Source organism: Mercenaria mercenaria, chromosome 2, assembly GCF_021730395.1.
Source record: "Mercenaria mercenaria strain notata chromosome 2, MADL_Memer_1, whole genome shotgun sequence".
NCBI classification, from domain to species: Eukaryota; Metazoa; Mollusca; class Bivalvia; order Venerida; family Veneridae; genus Mercenaria; species Mercenaria mercenaria.
The window spans coordinates 77,168,382-77,184,689 of NC_069362.1; the positions used below are offsets into that span (position 1 = coordinate 77,168,382).

At 33.5% G+C, this 16,308-nt stretch overlaps 1 protein-coding gene across 1 annotated transcript in view; it reads left to right on the top strand.

Moving 5' to 3' along the window:
* Positions 1-13,451, top strand: part of LOC123562298 (WD repeat and FYVE domain-containing protein 3-like) — a 113,275-nt gene extending 99,824 nt beyond the window's left edge. Inside the window, 8 exon segments of the mRNA XM_053537018.1 lie at positions 2,512-2,745; positions 2,967-3,089; positions 3,322-3,381; positions 3,922-4,473; positions 4,784-5,000; positions 5,324-5,435; positions 7,221-7,418; positions 7,751-13,451. Of these exon segments, the coding sequence (XP_053392993.1) occupies positions 2,512-2,745; positions 2,967-3,089; positions 3,322-3,381; positions 3,922-4,473; positions 4,784-5,000; positions 5,324-5,435; positions 7,221-7,418; positions 7,751-7,871 (1,617 nt within the window). The 3' untranslated portion in view covers positions 7,872-13,451.
* Positions 13,452-16,308: the final 2,857 nt, after the last annotated feature.

Sequence of the window (16,308 nt, forward strand, 5' to 3'; positions counted from 1 at the left end):
AAAACCTTGTGACCTCTCTAGAGGCCATACTTTTCATGGGATCTGTATGAAAGTTGGTCTGAATGTTCATCTTGATGATATCTATGTCAAGTTTAAAACTGGGTCAACTGCGGTCAAAAACTAGGTCAGTAGGTCTAAAATTACTAAAATCTTTTGACCTCTTTAGAGGGCATATTTTTCAATGGATCTTCATGAAAATTGATCTGAATGTTCACCTTGATGATATCTAGGTCAGTTTCGAAACTGGGTCACGTGCGATCAAAAACTAGGCCAGTAGGTATAAAAATAGAAAAGCCTTGTGACCTCTCTAGAGGCCATATTTTTCATGAAATCTTCATGAAAATTAGTGAGAATGTTCACCTTGATATCTAGGTATAATTCAAAACAGGGTCACGTACCTTTGAAAACTAGGTCAATAGGTCAAATAATAGAAAAACCTTGTGACCTCTCTAGAGACCATATTTTTCAATTGATCTTCATGAAAATTGGTCAGAATTTTTATCTTGATAATATCTAGGCCAAGTTCAAAACTGGGTCACATGAGCTCAAAAACTAGGTCACTATGTCAAATAATAGAAAAAAACGACGTCATACTCAAAACTGGGTCATGTGGGAAGAGGTGAGCAATTCAGGACCATCATGGTCCTCTTGTTCTGTCATATCTTTGTTACTGTTGTTGATATCTTACTGTAACTTAACATAAACTGTAAAATGTATCTTTATCATCATCATCTTTATGTGTGGTAACAATCCCCATAACTCTTGATTTGTACTTTTGACCAAATTATGCCCCTTTCATACTTAAATTTTTTTTTTAGCTCACCAGAGCACAAAGTGCTCAAGGTGAGCTATTGTTACCGGTCATTGTCCGGCGTCTGTCGGCGTGCGGTGTGCGTCGTGCGTTGTGGGTCAGTTGCTTTGTTAAGACTCTAGAAGCCACATTTGTGACCCAATCTTTATGAAACTTGGTCAGATGTTTGTCTTGATGAATTCTAGGTCAAGTTCGAAACTGGGTCATGTGGGGTCAAAAATTAGGTCACTAGGCCAGATCAAAAGAAAATCTTGTTAACACTCTTAGATTCCACAGTTTAAGTTTGAAACTGATGAGAATTGGTCAGAATGTTTGTCTTGATGATCTCTAGGTCAAGTTCGAATCTGGGTCATGTAGGGTCAAAAACAAGGTCACCCGGTCAAATCAAAGGAAAAGCTTGTTAACACTAGAGGCCACATTTGCGACCCAATCTTTATGAAACTTGGTCAGAATGTTTGTCTTCATGATCACTAGGTCAAGTTCGAATCTTGGTCATGTGGGGTCAAAAACTAGGTCAGCCAGTCAAATAAAAGGAAAAGCTTGTTAACACTCTAGAGGCCACATTTGTGACCCGATCTTTATGAAACTTGGTCAGAATGTTTGTCTTGATGATCACTAGGTCAAGTTTGAAACTGGGTCATGTGGGGTTAAAAATTAGGTCACTAGCCAGATCAAAGGAAAATCTTGTTAACACTCCAGAGTCCACAGTTTAAGTTTGAAACTGATGAGAATTGGTCAGAATGTTTGCCTTGATGACCTCTAGGTCATGTTCAAATCTAGGTCATGTGGGTCAAAAATTAGGTCACTCGATCAAATCAAAGGAAAAGCTTGTTAACACTCTAGAGGCCACATTTGTGACCCAATCTTAATGAAAAGTGGTCAGAATGTTTGTCTTGATGATCTCTAGGTCAAGTTAGAATCTTGGTCATATGGCTTCAAAAACTAGGTCACCCAGTCAGATCAAAGGAAAAGCTTGTTAACACTCTAGAGGCCACATTTTTGACCCAATCTTAATGAAACTTGGTCAGAATGTTTGTCTTGATGATCTCTAGGTCAGGTTTGAAACTGGGTCATGTGTGGTCAAAAATTAGGTCACTAGGGCAAATCAAAGAAAAATCTTGTTAACACTCTAGAGTCCACAGTTAAAGTTTGAAATTCATGAGAATTGGTCAGAATGTTTGTCTTGATGACCTCTAGGTCAAGTTCGAATCTGGGTTATTTGGGTCAAAAACTAGGTCAGTATGCCAGATCAACTCTGGTGAGCGATAAAGGGCCATCATTGTTTAATTGAGACATAAATTCATTTTCCTGTCAAATCGCCGAATAGCGGAGCCCAATGTCTAATGGACAGCTCTTGTTATCTTGGCTGACCATCTGACAGTTGTGTACAAAATGTCAGTGAGATCAAACAGAAAGGACATATTAAATCATGATTTTATGAATGTTGAGAGTGTGCTTAAGATGATGCTTAAACAGCAGATTGTACATTTAGTGTAACTATAGTCACCTAGTACTTTGAATGTATATATAAGTAATAAACATATAGTATAATTGCCCAGACTTCTTTAACAGCCAAAAATTTGGAATGAGTTAAGGAAATGCTTTAGTTTCCATCCCTGCAAATATGTTCTAGCAATTCCATTGTAGTGTTCTGCTGTATTTGTCAAGCTCTGGTAAACATGTAATACTATGTTTTGTAGGTTGTAAATGTTTGGGAACAGAATATGAAGGACAAACGAGTTGATCTGAAGCAGCCATTATATGGTCATATCGAACCTGTAACTTGTGTAGCTGCTTCTGCTTGGTATAACTTTATTGTGAGCGGTTCTCGAGACAGGACATGTATCATTTGGGACCTGTGTAGACTGGTGTATGTTAGACAGTTACGAGGACATACAGCACCTGTGGCAGCTGTCTGCATTAATGAACTTACTGTAACTATCTTAAACCATTCTCGTACATAAAATTTGTTTGATTCTTAAATGAAAACTGAAAGTTTAAATGTTCCATTAACTGAAAAGTTGAAATACATTGTATATCAGAATTATATAAGCAGTAACCAAGGTTATAGTAATGAGTCAGTTTGATATGTTAGTAAGATTACAGTGACTACAAAACTACTCTTCTAAACATTATAATATTATGTATTTTCCAGGGTGATATAGCATCATGTGGTGGTACCTATCTACATGTATGGAATATTAACGGTGAAGAGGTAGCCTGTGTAAATACAGCATCTGTTAGAAACCACCAGATCCTCTGTGTTGCCATGTCACAGGTAAATTGTTTACTTCAAATAGTTTCATAATTCCGTATGTGAAAGAGTGCTTTGTAAATTAAAATGTAAATTTGTTTGTCTTTTAAGAGGAGTGGGGAATACTTTAAAACTAAAATGTTAGTTACTACATATTCTGGTTTACAGTGATATTGTTATAAGATAAATAAACTTAAATATATCAGTATCTGATATACTGATTTAATGGTTTATGAAAGGATTGTAATTATTTCAGTTGATGGAATGGGACAGTAGAAACGTGATTCTGACTGGCAGTAGTGATGGTGTTGTAAGAGTAAGTGTATTTTGTTTGTCTGGTATTTTTGAATTTATCTTTCAGTCTTTTGAAGTGTAGCAAACTTGTTTTTATCTTAATTTTTTGTAGTATAGTTACTTGAATTGAGGAGGTCAGTGATAAGCACTTTTCATACTGTGGTAAAAAAGGATACGGTTTAAGGCTGATGTTCAGGGTAAAGCAGATGTATGATTCTCATAACTTATGGACCTCTTCTTTGCATATAAGAGGTTTCTGCAATACTCCAAGAGCCAGCATGACTTTTTTACCATTTCATCCCCGAAAATGTTTTCAACAAAAGCAATCCCATACCAAAAATATATTCTAAATCCAGCTTCAAGTACATACGTCATGATTGTATTATTACAAGTTGTATATGTAAAATAAAATAACACACATTAATTAATAATATTTACTGTTATATGGATTAGAGTATTCAAACCAATTAGAAGTGTCTTCATGAGGCACTTGCTTTTCACAACTCTAAACCGTTTAGGACTAGACTTGCTTTAAGGTAATTACCTCATGTATTTGATTTAGATGTGGAGTGTGGAGTATGTTCAGGTACCGGACGAAACCAAACTAGTCATACCAGAAAAATCAACTGCAATGGAAGGTAACTCTGCTGATACTGTAGATGAAGCAAGAATTACCTCCCCTGAAACTAGTCAACCGGAAGATATTCCATATCGCCGGAAACGCAGTGTATCATGTGATAGTTATGATGAAGATACCCAAAGTGCAGCAGAGAGATTACAGGACTTTAAGGACCCAGATAATTTGACTTCTAAACTTGTTGAATTAAGTTCATCAGTAGACAGTAATAGTCATTTTATGTCTAAAGTGTTAGAAAAACTTGAAGGTACAGCCAAGCCAGGCCGGGAATCTCAAGGTGCAATAGACAGAAATATAAGCACATCTAGTAGTATAAGTGATCTGTATGCTGGTGAGGAAGTTGTTGGGGGTGATGTAGAACTGAACAGAGATGGTGAGGTTCAGAGTGTCAAGTCAGCTGGAAGTGTATCTGTCTCATCAGCTATGGAGGCTACAGAAAGCTTGGAGAATGTACTTAGAACAAACAGTGATGATAAGGTTTGTATTAATCATCAATTATCTGTGTTGCAAAATTTAAGAGCCATCATTTTATGCATTAGGTAAGACATATTGTAATGAATTGTACATTTTGTTATACAGCATTTATACATCTTTTGTCAGTTATAGATAGTCAGGATTTAGAGATCTAGTGACAGCCAGAGTCAACTTTGAAAAAGCTGTCCACAATGAAGATTGAGATGAACTTATTGCCTACTTACAAAAGTTAAATCAAGTAAACTGACTGCATCAGTTTTGTAATTTACCTGTGTATCTTTGAAATAAAAAATGCATGATCTGTTGATTCTAGATTCAGCCTGGGCATATAGGACATAGTGCTAGTCATCCAGATATAAAGGACGAGGTAGAAACAGAAACTAAGAGGTCATTGTCCCTGGACACTGAGAGTAAAAGGTCATTGTCTTCAGACTTTGAAGTTATCTCAGAAGCAGAAGTTAAAACTGTCAGTTCTGCAGAGGATATTGTCAGAAAGTACAGAAAGAGAACTAAAAATACTCTCCGAGAAGGTACTTTAGCATGGCATTTCTTTTCCATCCTTTCAGAAGAAATCTTCTACTCAGTGACACAATAAGCAAAGAGGAAAGCAATGATGTTCATAAGGAATGTAGAAAATAGTTCTATGCATTAATTTTGTTTATACAAACATTCCCATCTACTCAATATTAGAATTAAAAGAGTCTGCAGTTCCTGAGGGAGCATTGTTTTTAATCTTTAACAATGAAATTAAATTTTTTTCAGTAAATTGATATATATTTTAAGAGTTTGTTTATTAAAAATGAATCGGTATAAATTAGATTAATAATTAGTAAGCATTGCTTGTGTATATCAGGGTTTCGGTGGCAGAGACAGTTGGTGTTCCGCAGCAAGTTAACAATGCACACAGCATTTGAGAGGAAAGATAACAAGGATCCTGCTGCTGTTACTGCAGTCGCTTTATCAAGGTTAATACAGCTTTCATTTCCTTAAGTATTTAGAGGAGAGTTTGGTTACATCTGTTAGGATGTCTTTAACATCTAATATTAAGATGTCTTTTTTGCCTAAGCTTAGAAAGTACAGAGTTACTGTTAGACTGTAATCTGTGATGTATGTCTGTGATCTTCAGTATTGTGTCATATGCTTGTTATGCCCCCACACATTTATATTATATAAGGAGCATATAGCATTGTTGCTGTCTGTATAACCGTATGTACGTCCAGAAATCTTTTGTGTCCACCACTTCCCACACTTTTAGCCTGATATGCTTCAGACTTTCACGGATGAACAAGCTTGGTGTGTAGATGACCTTAAAAGAAGGATTTTTTTCTGGGATTATTTTCACCGCAGTTGTGGCCCTTTAATAGTTTTGCTTTATACATTTTGTAGAATATAGAGAAAAATCTTATGTTTAGAGGCTCAGTATGTAGGGGCATTCATGTCCAATAGACACAATTCTAGTTTCTTTTGTTTTCTGTAAGTTAACAGGCCTTAATTTTTATCAGTGATCAATAGAATAAAAAGTTGATGAAAAAAATGGATATGCTGATAACATTTCAGAACAATTCATTTTAAATTTTTGATACTTTATAAAACTACAAGTTAGCTATTAATGGTATATGAAGAAGTGTTTCAATACTTTGAGAATGTCCTTTTCATAAAGATTCGAAGTGAATATAAGCGTATGCACAAAAATGTTTTGTGTGGTTTAATTTCTGTATTTAGTGGACTGCAGAGCACCACACATAATGTTGTTGTGAAAACAGCACAATGGAAATGCAGCACATAAAATTATAAGGTGTATTTTAGTTTTCACAAAATTATGTTCTGTATGTTGAATTAAATGTAACTCTTCAAAAATAACTAAGACCCTTGACCCTTGTAGCCCTTTTTAGCTCGACTTTTTAAAGAAAAGTAAAGCTATTGCACTCGTCGGCGTCGCCGTTGGTTAAAGTTTATGAAAAAGTCAAATATCTCTGTTACTATCAAAGCTATTGACATGAAACTTATAATATTTATTTACTATCAAAGTCTACACAAGGAGAAAAAGTCCCCTTAACTTTGATTGAATTTTGACAGAGTTATGCCCCTTTTTAACTTAGAATTTTTTGGTTAAAGCTTTTGATAAAGTTAAATATCTCTGTTACTATCAGAGCTTTTGACTTGAAACTTAAAGTGGTTATTTACTATCAAAGTCTACACCAGGAGAAACAACCCCAACCCAGATTTGAATTTTGACAGAGTTATGCCCCTTTTTAACTTAGAATGTTTTGGTTAAGATTTTTGAAAAAGGCAAAAATCTGTTATTTTGAAAGTTTCGACTTGAAACTTAGAATAGTTATTTACTATCAAAGATTACACCAGGAGAAACAATCCCCATAACTCTGATTTGAATTTTGACAGAGTTGTAAGTTAATTGCGGAGCATAGGTTTGTATTGGCCACAGTTAAATAATTGAAATATTGTTGAAAAGTGGCATTGAACACAAAACAAACAAACAGACGTTACGTATTTTATCAAAATTTTGAATTTTATTTATTTATTTTTTTAGACAATTTCGTATAAAATAGGGTACCAAGCCTTTTTACTGATTTTATAGTTTCTTACAAGTGAAAAATAAACTGGACATTCTTCAACGAAAATACCAAATATATTTCTCTAATATTCTACTATTTTAGAGAAAAATGTAATAAAACTTCATAAGCAGGGTAGAAAATTGTTATGTCTCCGTGTGCTGTTCTCTTTCTACATAGGGACCACAAGACGGTATATGTTGGTGATGCCAAGGGTCGTATCTTTAGCTGGACAGTGACTGACCAACCAGGACGTGTTGTAGCTGACCACTGGATGAAAGACGATGGAGCAGAGACGTGTCTGCAGTGTGGTGTCAGGTTTTCATTCTCAGAGAGACGTCATCACTGTAGAAACTGTGGACAGGTGTTCTGTTCAAAGTAGGCATAGTCATTTGTTGTGTTATTACAGAACATTGCAACTGAAGGAAAGACTTGTGCATTCAGTTTACTTGTATATATAGCAGTTTACAAATAGTATAGAAGTTATGAATTGCATTCATAACAGTACTGCTGTCAAGAAGTCAAACAGATACGTAAGGACATTTTTTGTGGGTTTATTTTTATATGCAAAGCCTAGCCTTTACAATTTTTATTTTCTCATGAATTATTGGTAGGATGGTAAATTATGATGAAGAAAGGGTGCTGATATCATTTTTGCGTGTGCTTATCTCAAAATTATCCTTAACATTTTGATTTCTTTTCATTAACAGGTGCAGTAGATATGAAACAGAAATTAGACGGTTACGGATCAGAAAACCTGTGAGAGTTTGTCAGTCCTGCTATAACATACTCAAAGCTCAACACGCGTTTGCCAAAGAATCCAGGAAGTAACAGATGCATCATTATTGTTTATACATTCCCAAATGGATTTCGCAGACTTGTTGAAAGCTAAAGGTCTTTAAGAAGAAAGTTTTAAGGTGTTACTGTAATGATACTGTATTAGAAGTCATTATTGTTCTAAAATTTTGATCTTGTGGTAATTAATGCATGACTTTTGTGGAAGATTTATCAAATTTTATTGAAAAACTGTTGATTCTTAAGATGGTTTGTTTGTAACCAATGTATACAAAATAGAAGTTAGTGACAACAGTATTTAAAAACCATTGCATTGTAAGTCTGGTATAGAATTTTTTATCTGCTAGATTAGTGAACAAGTCGTTTTTCGCCATTTGGTTGATAGGTACATGTAAAAATAAATTTATAATGGCCTAAGAGTGTTCAGCTTTAAGCATGTCATGTGTAGTTCAAGAACTACATACTGGTACTTTATTGAGTTTTGGTTGTTGTTTATATATCTTCAAGTAACCTGTCCTCTGCTTGTTATACTCAGATGCATAATCTACAGTGCACTGCTTTTGAATTGATACTCTGTTGTTTAGTTAACCTGAGCACAAAGTGGTCATGGTTAGCTATTGGCATCACCTTGTGTATGTTGTTCGTCCTTGTGTGTTGTGTGTAATTGTCAACAGTTGTACTTTTAACAGTCTAGAGGTCACAATGAATATCTGTCAGAATGTTTACCTCCAAACGTCTCAGATGAGTTCAAAACTGGGTCGTTTAGGGTCAGAAATGAGGTCACTAGGTCAGGTCATTGAAAAACCTTGTTTACACTCTAAAGGTCATATTTTCTACTTGATATTTATTAAACTTTGTCAGAATATTTGCCTCTCTCAAATATAAGTAAAGTTCAACTTACCGATATCTAAGATCAAAACTCGGTCACCCGGTCAAATGTTAAAAAAAAAAACATTGTCTGCACTAGAGCACTATAGAGGCACATTTTCAACTTGATTTCATAAAGTTGTGTCAGAATATTTGTCTCTGTATGAAATCTAGGTAAAGTTTGAAACTGGTGTATCTTCGTTAAAAAGAGAACAGGTCACTAGGTTAGATAAGAAACTAGGTCACTAGGTCAGTTCATTAAAAAGCTTGTTTACTTACTATAGACCACTTACCAGATCTTTATGAAATTTTATCAGAATGTTTGTCTTTATGAAATTTAGTTTACGTATGAAGCTGTGTCAGCTAGAATAAAAAACTGGTTAATGTTTGACATGATTTACATAAAATCTGGTCAGAATGTTTGTTGCAATGAAATCTAGGTCAGGTTGGATACTAGGTTAGCTGGGGTAAGAACTAGGTCAGGTGAGCAACACGTGTCAGGTGAGCAATACAGGTCCTCTTGTTTATTATTTTTTGGTATGTTGCTTTATACATGTTAAATAAAATGTTTTCTGAAGTGAAATTTGCACTGGATATGATGCAAAACCAGTCAAATTTATATTATTATATGTTTGCAAATATTGTCATTATTTAAGAGCAATTGCTTTTGTTCAATCTTGTTAAAGTTTATTTGCTTTTCAATCCATAGTTTAGGTAAAATTTATGTTTGTAAAAGGTATTGTGTTCCTGTTACCCTTGTCAAAAAATTGTTGAATATCGGCAAGGAAACTAAATATTAAATTATATAAAAATGCCTTTTGTTTGACAAGAGTATGTATTATTGTTTTGTAGGTGTTATTTATGGAAGACTGTCCATGCTGTATCATTCTTCAAGATCATTTAAACTGAAATATATGTTATACTCTGAAATCCTAAACATTCCAGTAGTATAAATATTTGTGTTCATTCAATATGAATGTTTTTTCTGTATATACATGTACAATATTTGAAAAATTCTCTGTTGTGTAATGTTCAGTGATCAATTTAAAACAAAAAAAATTGTAATTTAAAATGTTAATTTATTCATCCTCGATTAAATCTAGTCACAAATGGGTAAGTCAGTGTCTGAATTAATTGTATTAGATATTGCTCAAAGTTAAGTATCTAAAAGTTATGTCGATTTAGTGTAAAAATTAATAACTACAGTTGTGATCTTCAAAATTTACGGATGTTAAAAACCCTGCTATGTTTTTTCTATATAATGCCCAATTTGTCCAAGAATTTACTGTGAGTAAAATGCCTGTTAGCTGTGTTGAAGATTGGGCAGGTATTGTTTGAGTTGTCTGTCCATCAGTCCCACTAACTTGTGTACTCAACTCTAACAGTTATGGTCCATTTTGTACTTCACAATATTAGAATTACATTTCAGTCACAACTGAGTTTGATAATGAAACTTCATTTGTCCCTTAAATCTGAATTGCACGTTTAATCGTTATGTAAGTGACTATTTCCAAGTTACTGTTCAGTACTGATGATCAGTCTCAGTTGTAATTTAATTTTGTAGTTCTAGTAAAATTGCTATTAATCTCAAGCTGAGACCAAAACATATTTTGTGATCATGGGGCCTGACCTCGCCCTACAATTACAGTCCAGTTCAAATGAAACTTGGTATACATCGTCAACATGAAGTGTACATGCGCATATTGCCGGGATCTTCATGTCAGTAATTGTTTCTGTTAGAGTTATGAACCTTCTTAGAGCTTAACAACTACATCTGTATACGGTACTTAACTCCTACAGTTTCCAAACAATTTACAGAAAAACAGATAAATTTGTTTATAAGTATTTTTGCTATAATACATTTTCAAGGGTAATGTGTCAGGCAATTTTGACATCTATCTTGTTTTTACATTAAAGCAGTTTTCTACACGCACGTTCCCTGTAGTTAAAAATTTCCTTCCTAAATTTCTTTACCCATGTTAATTATACATGTATATACCAATTATGTAAATATCATTTCTAGCCTGCCAATATAATCTGTTGTGCAATATTTAAATAATGTAATAAAGTTGTAATTGTCACTTGTTGCAAGGTATATTCACACAAATTAAAATCTTTTTTTTTTATATTTTTGTAATGCTGTTAGTGTGTACTTTATTTTATAAACAATATTGTGATGAACATCTTAGTTACTTTTTGAAAGAGCCAGTGAAATATTAACTATAAATTATTGTTGTGGATCGGGCATTGTTATTTGAGGTCGAAGTGGCTTTGATTGTAGGTGATTCTAAATGCAAAACTTTGTTTTTAAAATATTAGCATTTAAGTAGTAAATTTGAATGACTTAGGGAGGGGTGTGAATGTGAAACAGATGACAGATGATGACATAAGAGATACAACTGACATTGGTATACATAATAGGGCAGAACAGAAAAGTTTCATAACAGTTACTGCGGAATTATAGGAATAACTTGCATTTGGTTTTCAATTGAACCTTTTATGTGCTGATAGTTTTTGGTCATTTTTATGACATTTCCAGGAGTATTTTGTGGTGTTAAGTGTTAAAAAGAATAATGAAAATTACATAAAGGAACCAAATGGGTTTATTAGAAGATGTCACATTTTCTAAAAAATATCAAATGTATGGGCAATTTCGGTTATGAGGAATAAAAAATTTTTTTTTACAGAAAGAATTTTAATCTTAACAACAATTTACTGTGTATAATTTCTTATAGCATGGTATGGGGAAAAAGTTTTCAGAATGAAATAGAAATTGAGTGTCCTATTTATACATGCACCTTCCTAATTGTGCAACATTTTGAACAAATATGTATGTTAAATCTGAGAGTGTATGATAGTGATATAAAATATGGTTTTTAATATGAATTTAGATATTTGGTTTATCTTTCTACAAAACATTCCTTATACAGAATTCACTGGTACTTTAGTTGTTGTTGAAATATATGTACATGTTGGCAGAAAAGATTTTGAAATTTGACAAGTCAGCATATCATTTACATGTAGTTATTATCCTCACATGCAAACTTGTTATGATCAGTACAGTATGAAATTAGAAGCAGTTCTTGTATTGTTTTTTTACTTGGCAGTTTAATGTAATCTGGGTTAGAAAACATTTTTTTACTTGAAGATTGTCCCTGTACACTTATTATATTATTTCTCTGCTGATTTAAGAATATCTATGCATGTATGATGGAAAGTAAATTAGTCTGTGTATGTGGCAGCAATGTCACAACAGAAATGATCTGTATTGAATAGTACCAGTGTATTAGTTTTAGACATAATATAATGTCACATCCACTGACATGATAATCCACTGACATTTTAAAGATGGATTTTGGCAAGCCAAATCCATGAAGTAGTTGCAACTTTAGAAACTACTCTGATCTACATAAAAAAATGATTTCATTTATAATGAAATAAATTAATGTTCCATATATTTACTATTTAGGGCTTCACTTTAGAGGGTTTAAAGTTTCTTTCCAGGCAGAAAACTGTGTCTGCTAAAGGAGAACGGCTGTTGCTAAAGCATGTGTTTCTGTGCTGAATGAATGATGCTAAAACAGGTTTTCCTATGCTAAATCTGGTCTTACTGAGCAGGACGAATGATGCTAAAACAGTTTGGGTTGTTTTTTTTGCGTAGAACAGGTGATGCTAAATCATGTTTCTTTGCAGAACAGAATGAAGACAGGAATGCTAAAGAATCTAAAAGATAAATGTAATACACCTTAAGGTTTGATACAGAATGTGCTATAATGTACCAACAAAAACTTAAAGCTATTGGCTCACAGTTGGTGTGAAATTTTTCAACCCGTTTATTTCCACCCAGTTTTGCGTATAATGTATATACATGTACAGAATGAAAAAGGATAAAGTGAGTGGAAATAAAGTGTTAGATATTGGTAAAAAATCAAGTAGAATATTTTTTACCCATTATTTCAAAAGCATTTAAGTTGTTTACTTCTTCTGCACAATGTATTTGGTAATTTTATCAGGGTATCCATCAACATTCCTATGTCAGTAAGTTTGTACCACTGGTCACTTTCACTGCACCAACATTTTATCGATTTTTTGAGAGAAAAATATTTTTCTCTAAAAAACACGAATGAGTTTCTGTAAGAATTCCTTTATCTGTGTAGCATTTTTAAATATCTTTAACTATTAGAAAGTATTTCAAACCAGTACCTCTGAGTAGGTGCTAAATGCAACCTTGTTTAAGAGTAAATGTAAAACAAAATGGGAATACAATATCAGGATTTAACAGGCCTGTCTGTAAAGGACATGGTTTTCCTAATATTTGGGACAGTTTAGAGTGAGAGACTTAGACATTTGCAAGGTATCAACATTGCCAAATTGGGAAAACACCTGTGACATAGTCAGACATGTAAGATTATTGCAGTATTTTCAAAGATACTCTGGATCATAAAATCACACATGTAGTTTATTTATAAATTCACATTGTCATGATGCACATGTAAAGCTTGTCTATACCCTCGGGGAAAAAGTATGGTGATCTGCCCCGCACATTGGTTTTCCAGTACTGGTACATTAGCCCTTAAAAGTAGATATGTGGTATATTTGTTGAAAATGAATGTTGTATTTATTGAATGCTGCACTGTAGAGCAAATTCAAAGCAGGTATAGCTGTGATTACCTTCATGTTTAATCCATGTTAGTTTGCTTATTGTCGATTATAAAAAAAAATTGGAAAAAAAATGAAGTAAAATGTGAATATTGTCTTTGTTGTTTCTTTATACTGAAAGTTTGGTGCCATAGATCTGTGTTATACTAGTAGTCTTTTAAAGGGTATAAAGGAGACAAAATTTTTCTTGGAAAGGAAAATTGTGAATCTGCTCCTTGGCCAGACTATTTAAAGGCTGAAATATTTTATTACTTACCATGTGGGTTAGGTCTCTCCAGTCATTAGGGGTGATCCAGCTGTATTGTGGTATTAATAATCGTTCACGATAAAACAATTTACACTGTGGTCTGGGAGAAGGCTTTAATCCTCCTATTAAGTATTAAATTTATTTTGTGCAAACCAGGAATCCTTCATCAAGTCTGTTACTCTCACCATTATTTCACGAATATACCGCCCCCCCCCCCCCCCCACACACACACACTTTCTACTTATACTTGTGTTAAACTATCTTGGTTAATGGATTTTATTCAAACATTGTTCCATATTATTACCCACATGTTAAGACAAATGGTACATTACCCTTGCAGAAATATTCTAGGAGTTGTATCCCTTTCATACTTAGTAAATGTTTTTGAAACATTTTCACTCTGTTGTTACTTAACATATTTGATTCAAGACTTAAAAGTAATCTCCAATATCGTCGTTTAAATTGGAGTCATTCCAGCACTAGCCTCATCTTCTTGTGATGAGCTCTGCATCACAACACTGTGACAGCTCTTGTGTAGTTTTAGGTGTAAACTGAATATTAAACCCAGAAGTTTCAGAAAGCGGTTATAAAATGACAGAAATCTAATACAAGCGCTAAGTTTTAGAATTCAAGGAAATCTTTCAATAAAACTCTTCAAACATCAATTTATTCTGGTTTGTGATTCAGCCCTTATGTAGATGAATCACTGACCAGCAGTGTTATCAGGTCATTCCATCAGTTTAACAGCTCAATGAATGTCAAAGCTGAGAGAGAAATTTTTATACTAGTCCGATAATACAGCCGGACATTCAACAGTTTACAGAATGAAAATTGACTGAAATGAAAATATAATAGGGATATTATAACAGTACCCTGGTCTACAATGTTGTATACAACTAGAGTGGATTTTGCTAGTCCAGATTCCCACAAAACATTTGCACAGAGTGTGATATGCATCATTTCAGATCAAGGTATTCCTTTAATGACACTTTAAGTATATCTAGTGTTAGTCAGAATTGACTACAGTTTTAGACAAATAAGGTTGGAAACTTGTTTGCAACAGTGAACCTTCCGAGGTATGGAATGTCACAACTTAACCAGTAGTCCCAACATTGGATAGTTTTCCATATCTCTTGGGAGTTGAATATTGTTGAAAAACGTAGGTTCGGGTGAGGGTGTTTATACTCCATAGATAAAATACACTTAAAATCCAGTTTACTACATCAGTTTATTATGTGATGGATAAATAGTCTAAATGATGGAAATAATGTTGTCAAAATTATAATTCTCTCATTCATCTGGTCTAAAGTCACTTATGATTATAACTGTAAAGTATTTCATTTCTTGTTTCTATGATCTGTCATTTTCAAAGTCCGAGCCAAAAGTAAAGAATTCCCCTTCCAAGTTCTGACCTAGGCTTATATACAAAAGCAGGTACCCTCCCATATTTGGAGTGTATCATAGTGATGAAAGACAAAGATTACCCTAATATTTATGAGGATAACCGTTGACTGATGGTACCATCCCAAATATGGAGCAACCTCTAACTCTAACAAATCAGACATGTTTACGATGGTACATGATGACAACATACCCTGATAAAATGATACACACTCCAGTCCCAAGCAATTTATGAGGGTAACTGGTGAATGACATCTCTAGTAGCAGAGGCCAAAGTTTCACATCAGTAGAATCAATTAATAAATCAACTTTAATAAGACTAGCTGCTAAATTTACAACACTCCCCCACCCTTAGCTTCTTAATTGTCCCCAATTAAGTTTTAACATTAAAATATAAGTGACTACTGAGCCAGACTCTTACTCTCAAATACTATGTGAAGATACATAAGAATATGAATACCTAAACTATTATATCACTGAAATTGCTCCTCAATATAAATGATTAAGTGTCATGTATAGTAGCAAACATGCTATATACTCTATGTTTTAATAAAACTCATGATTATAGTTCGGAAGAACTATGTGACTAAATACTTCTCGAAGTAGTATACATGTAAAATGACTATTATACTAATGTATGTATGAAACATTAAAAGTGTAAAAAAATCGCCAACTGTCCTAGTAAAACACATGTAAAATAAAATCCAGTGTTGAATTCGGTTCATCTAATAAGGTGAATATATATTTGTAAGTACATTCACACAATGTTTATTTCACTCACACTAAGTCCTGGTGCCTTTATTTATTTTAATATTAACACAGTATGATGATAGAAATAGGCACAATTTTGATTAATTTCATTGATATGGTAGTCGTCTTTACCATTTACTAATGTAAGTCCTGGTGCCTTTAATTTATTTAAATTAATTAGAAAAAAAAGGGAATAGGCACAATGTTTGATTTTATATGGCTGTGGTAGTCGTCTCTACCAAAGTTTTAAGTCCTGTGTGCCAAGAGCATCTAATTATACAACATATGATTTTAATAAATGGCACAAATTTTCATATCTGAAAATGAAACCCACAAATAAATCCATTTCGATACACCAAGGCTGAATGGGATTATTATTACCAATGCAGCCACTAATTAAATCCATATAAAGAATAATAAATCCATTTGTATACACTTAGGCTGAATGGGATTATTATTACCAATGCAGCCACTAATTAAATCCATACAAAGAATGAAATTAATAATTACACACGTATAATCCAGGATGAATATTAGTTAGCACTTAAA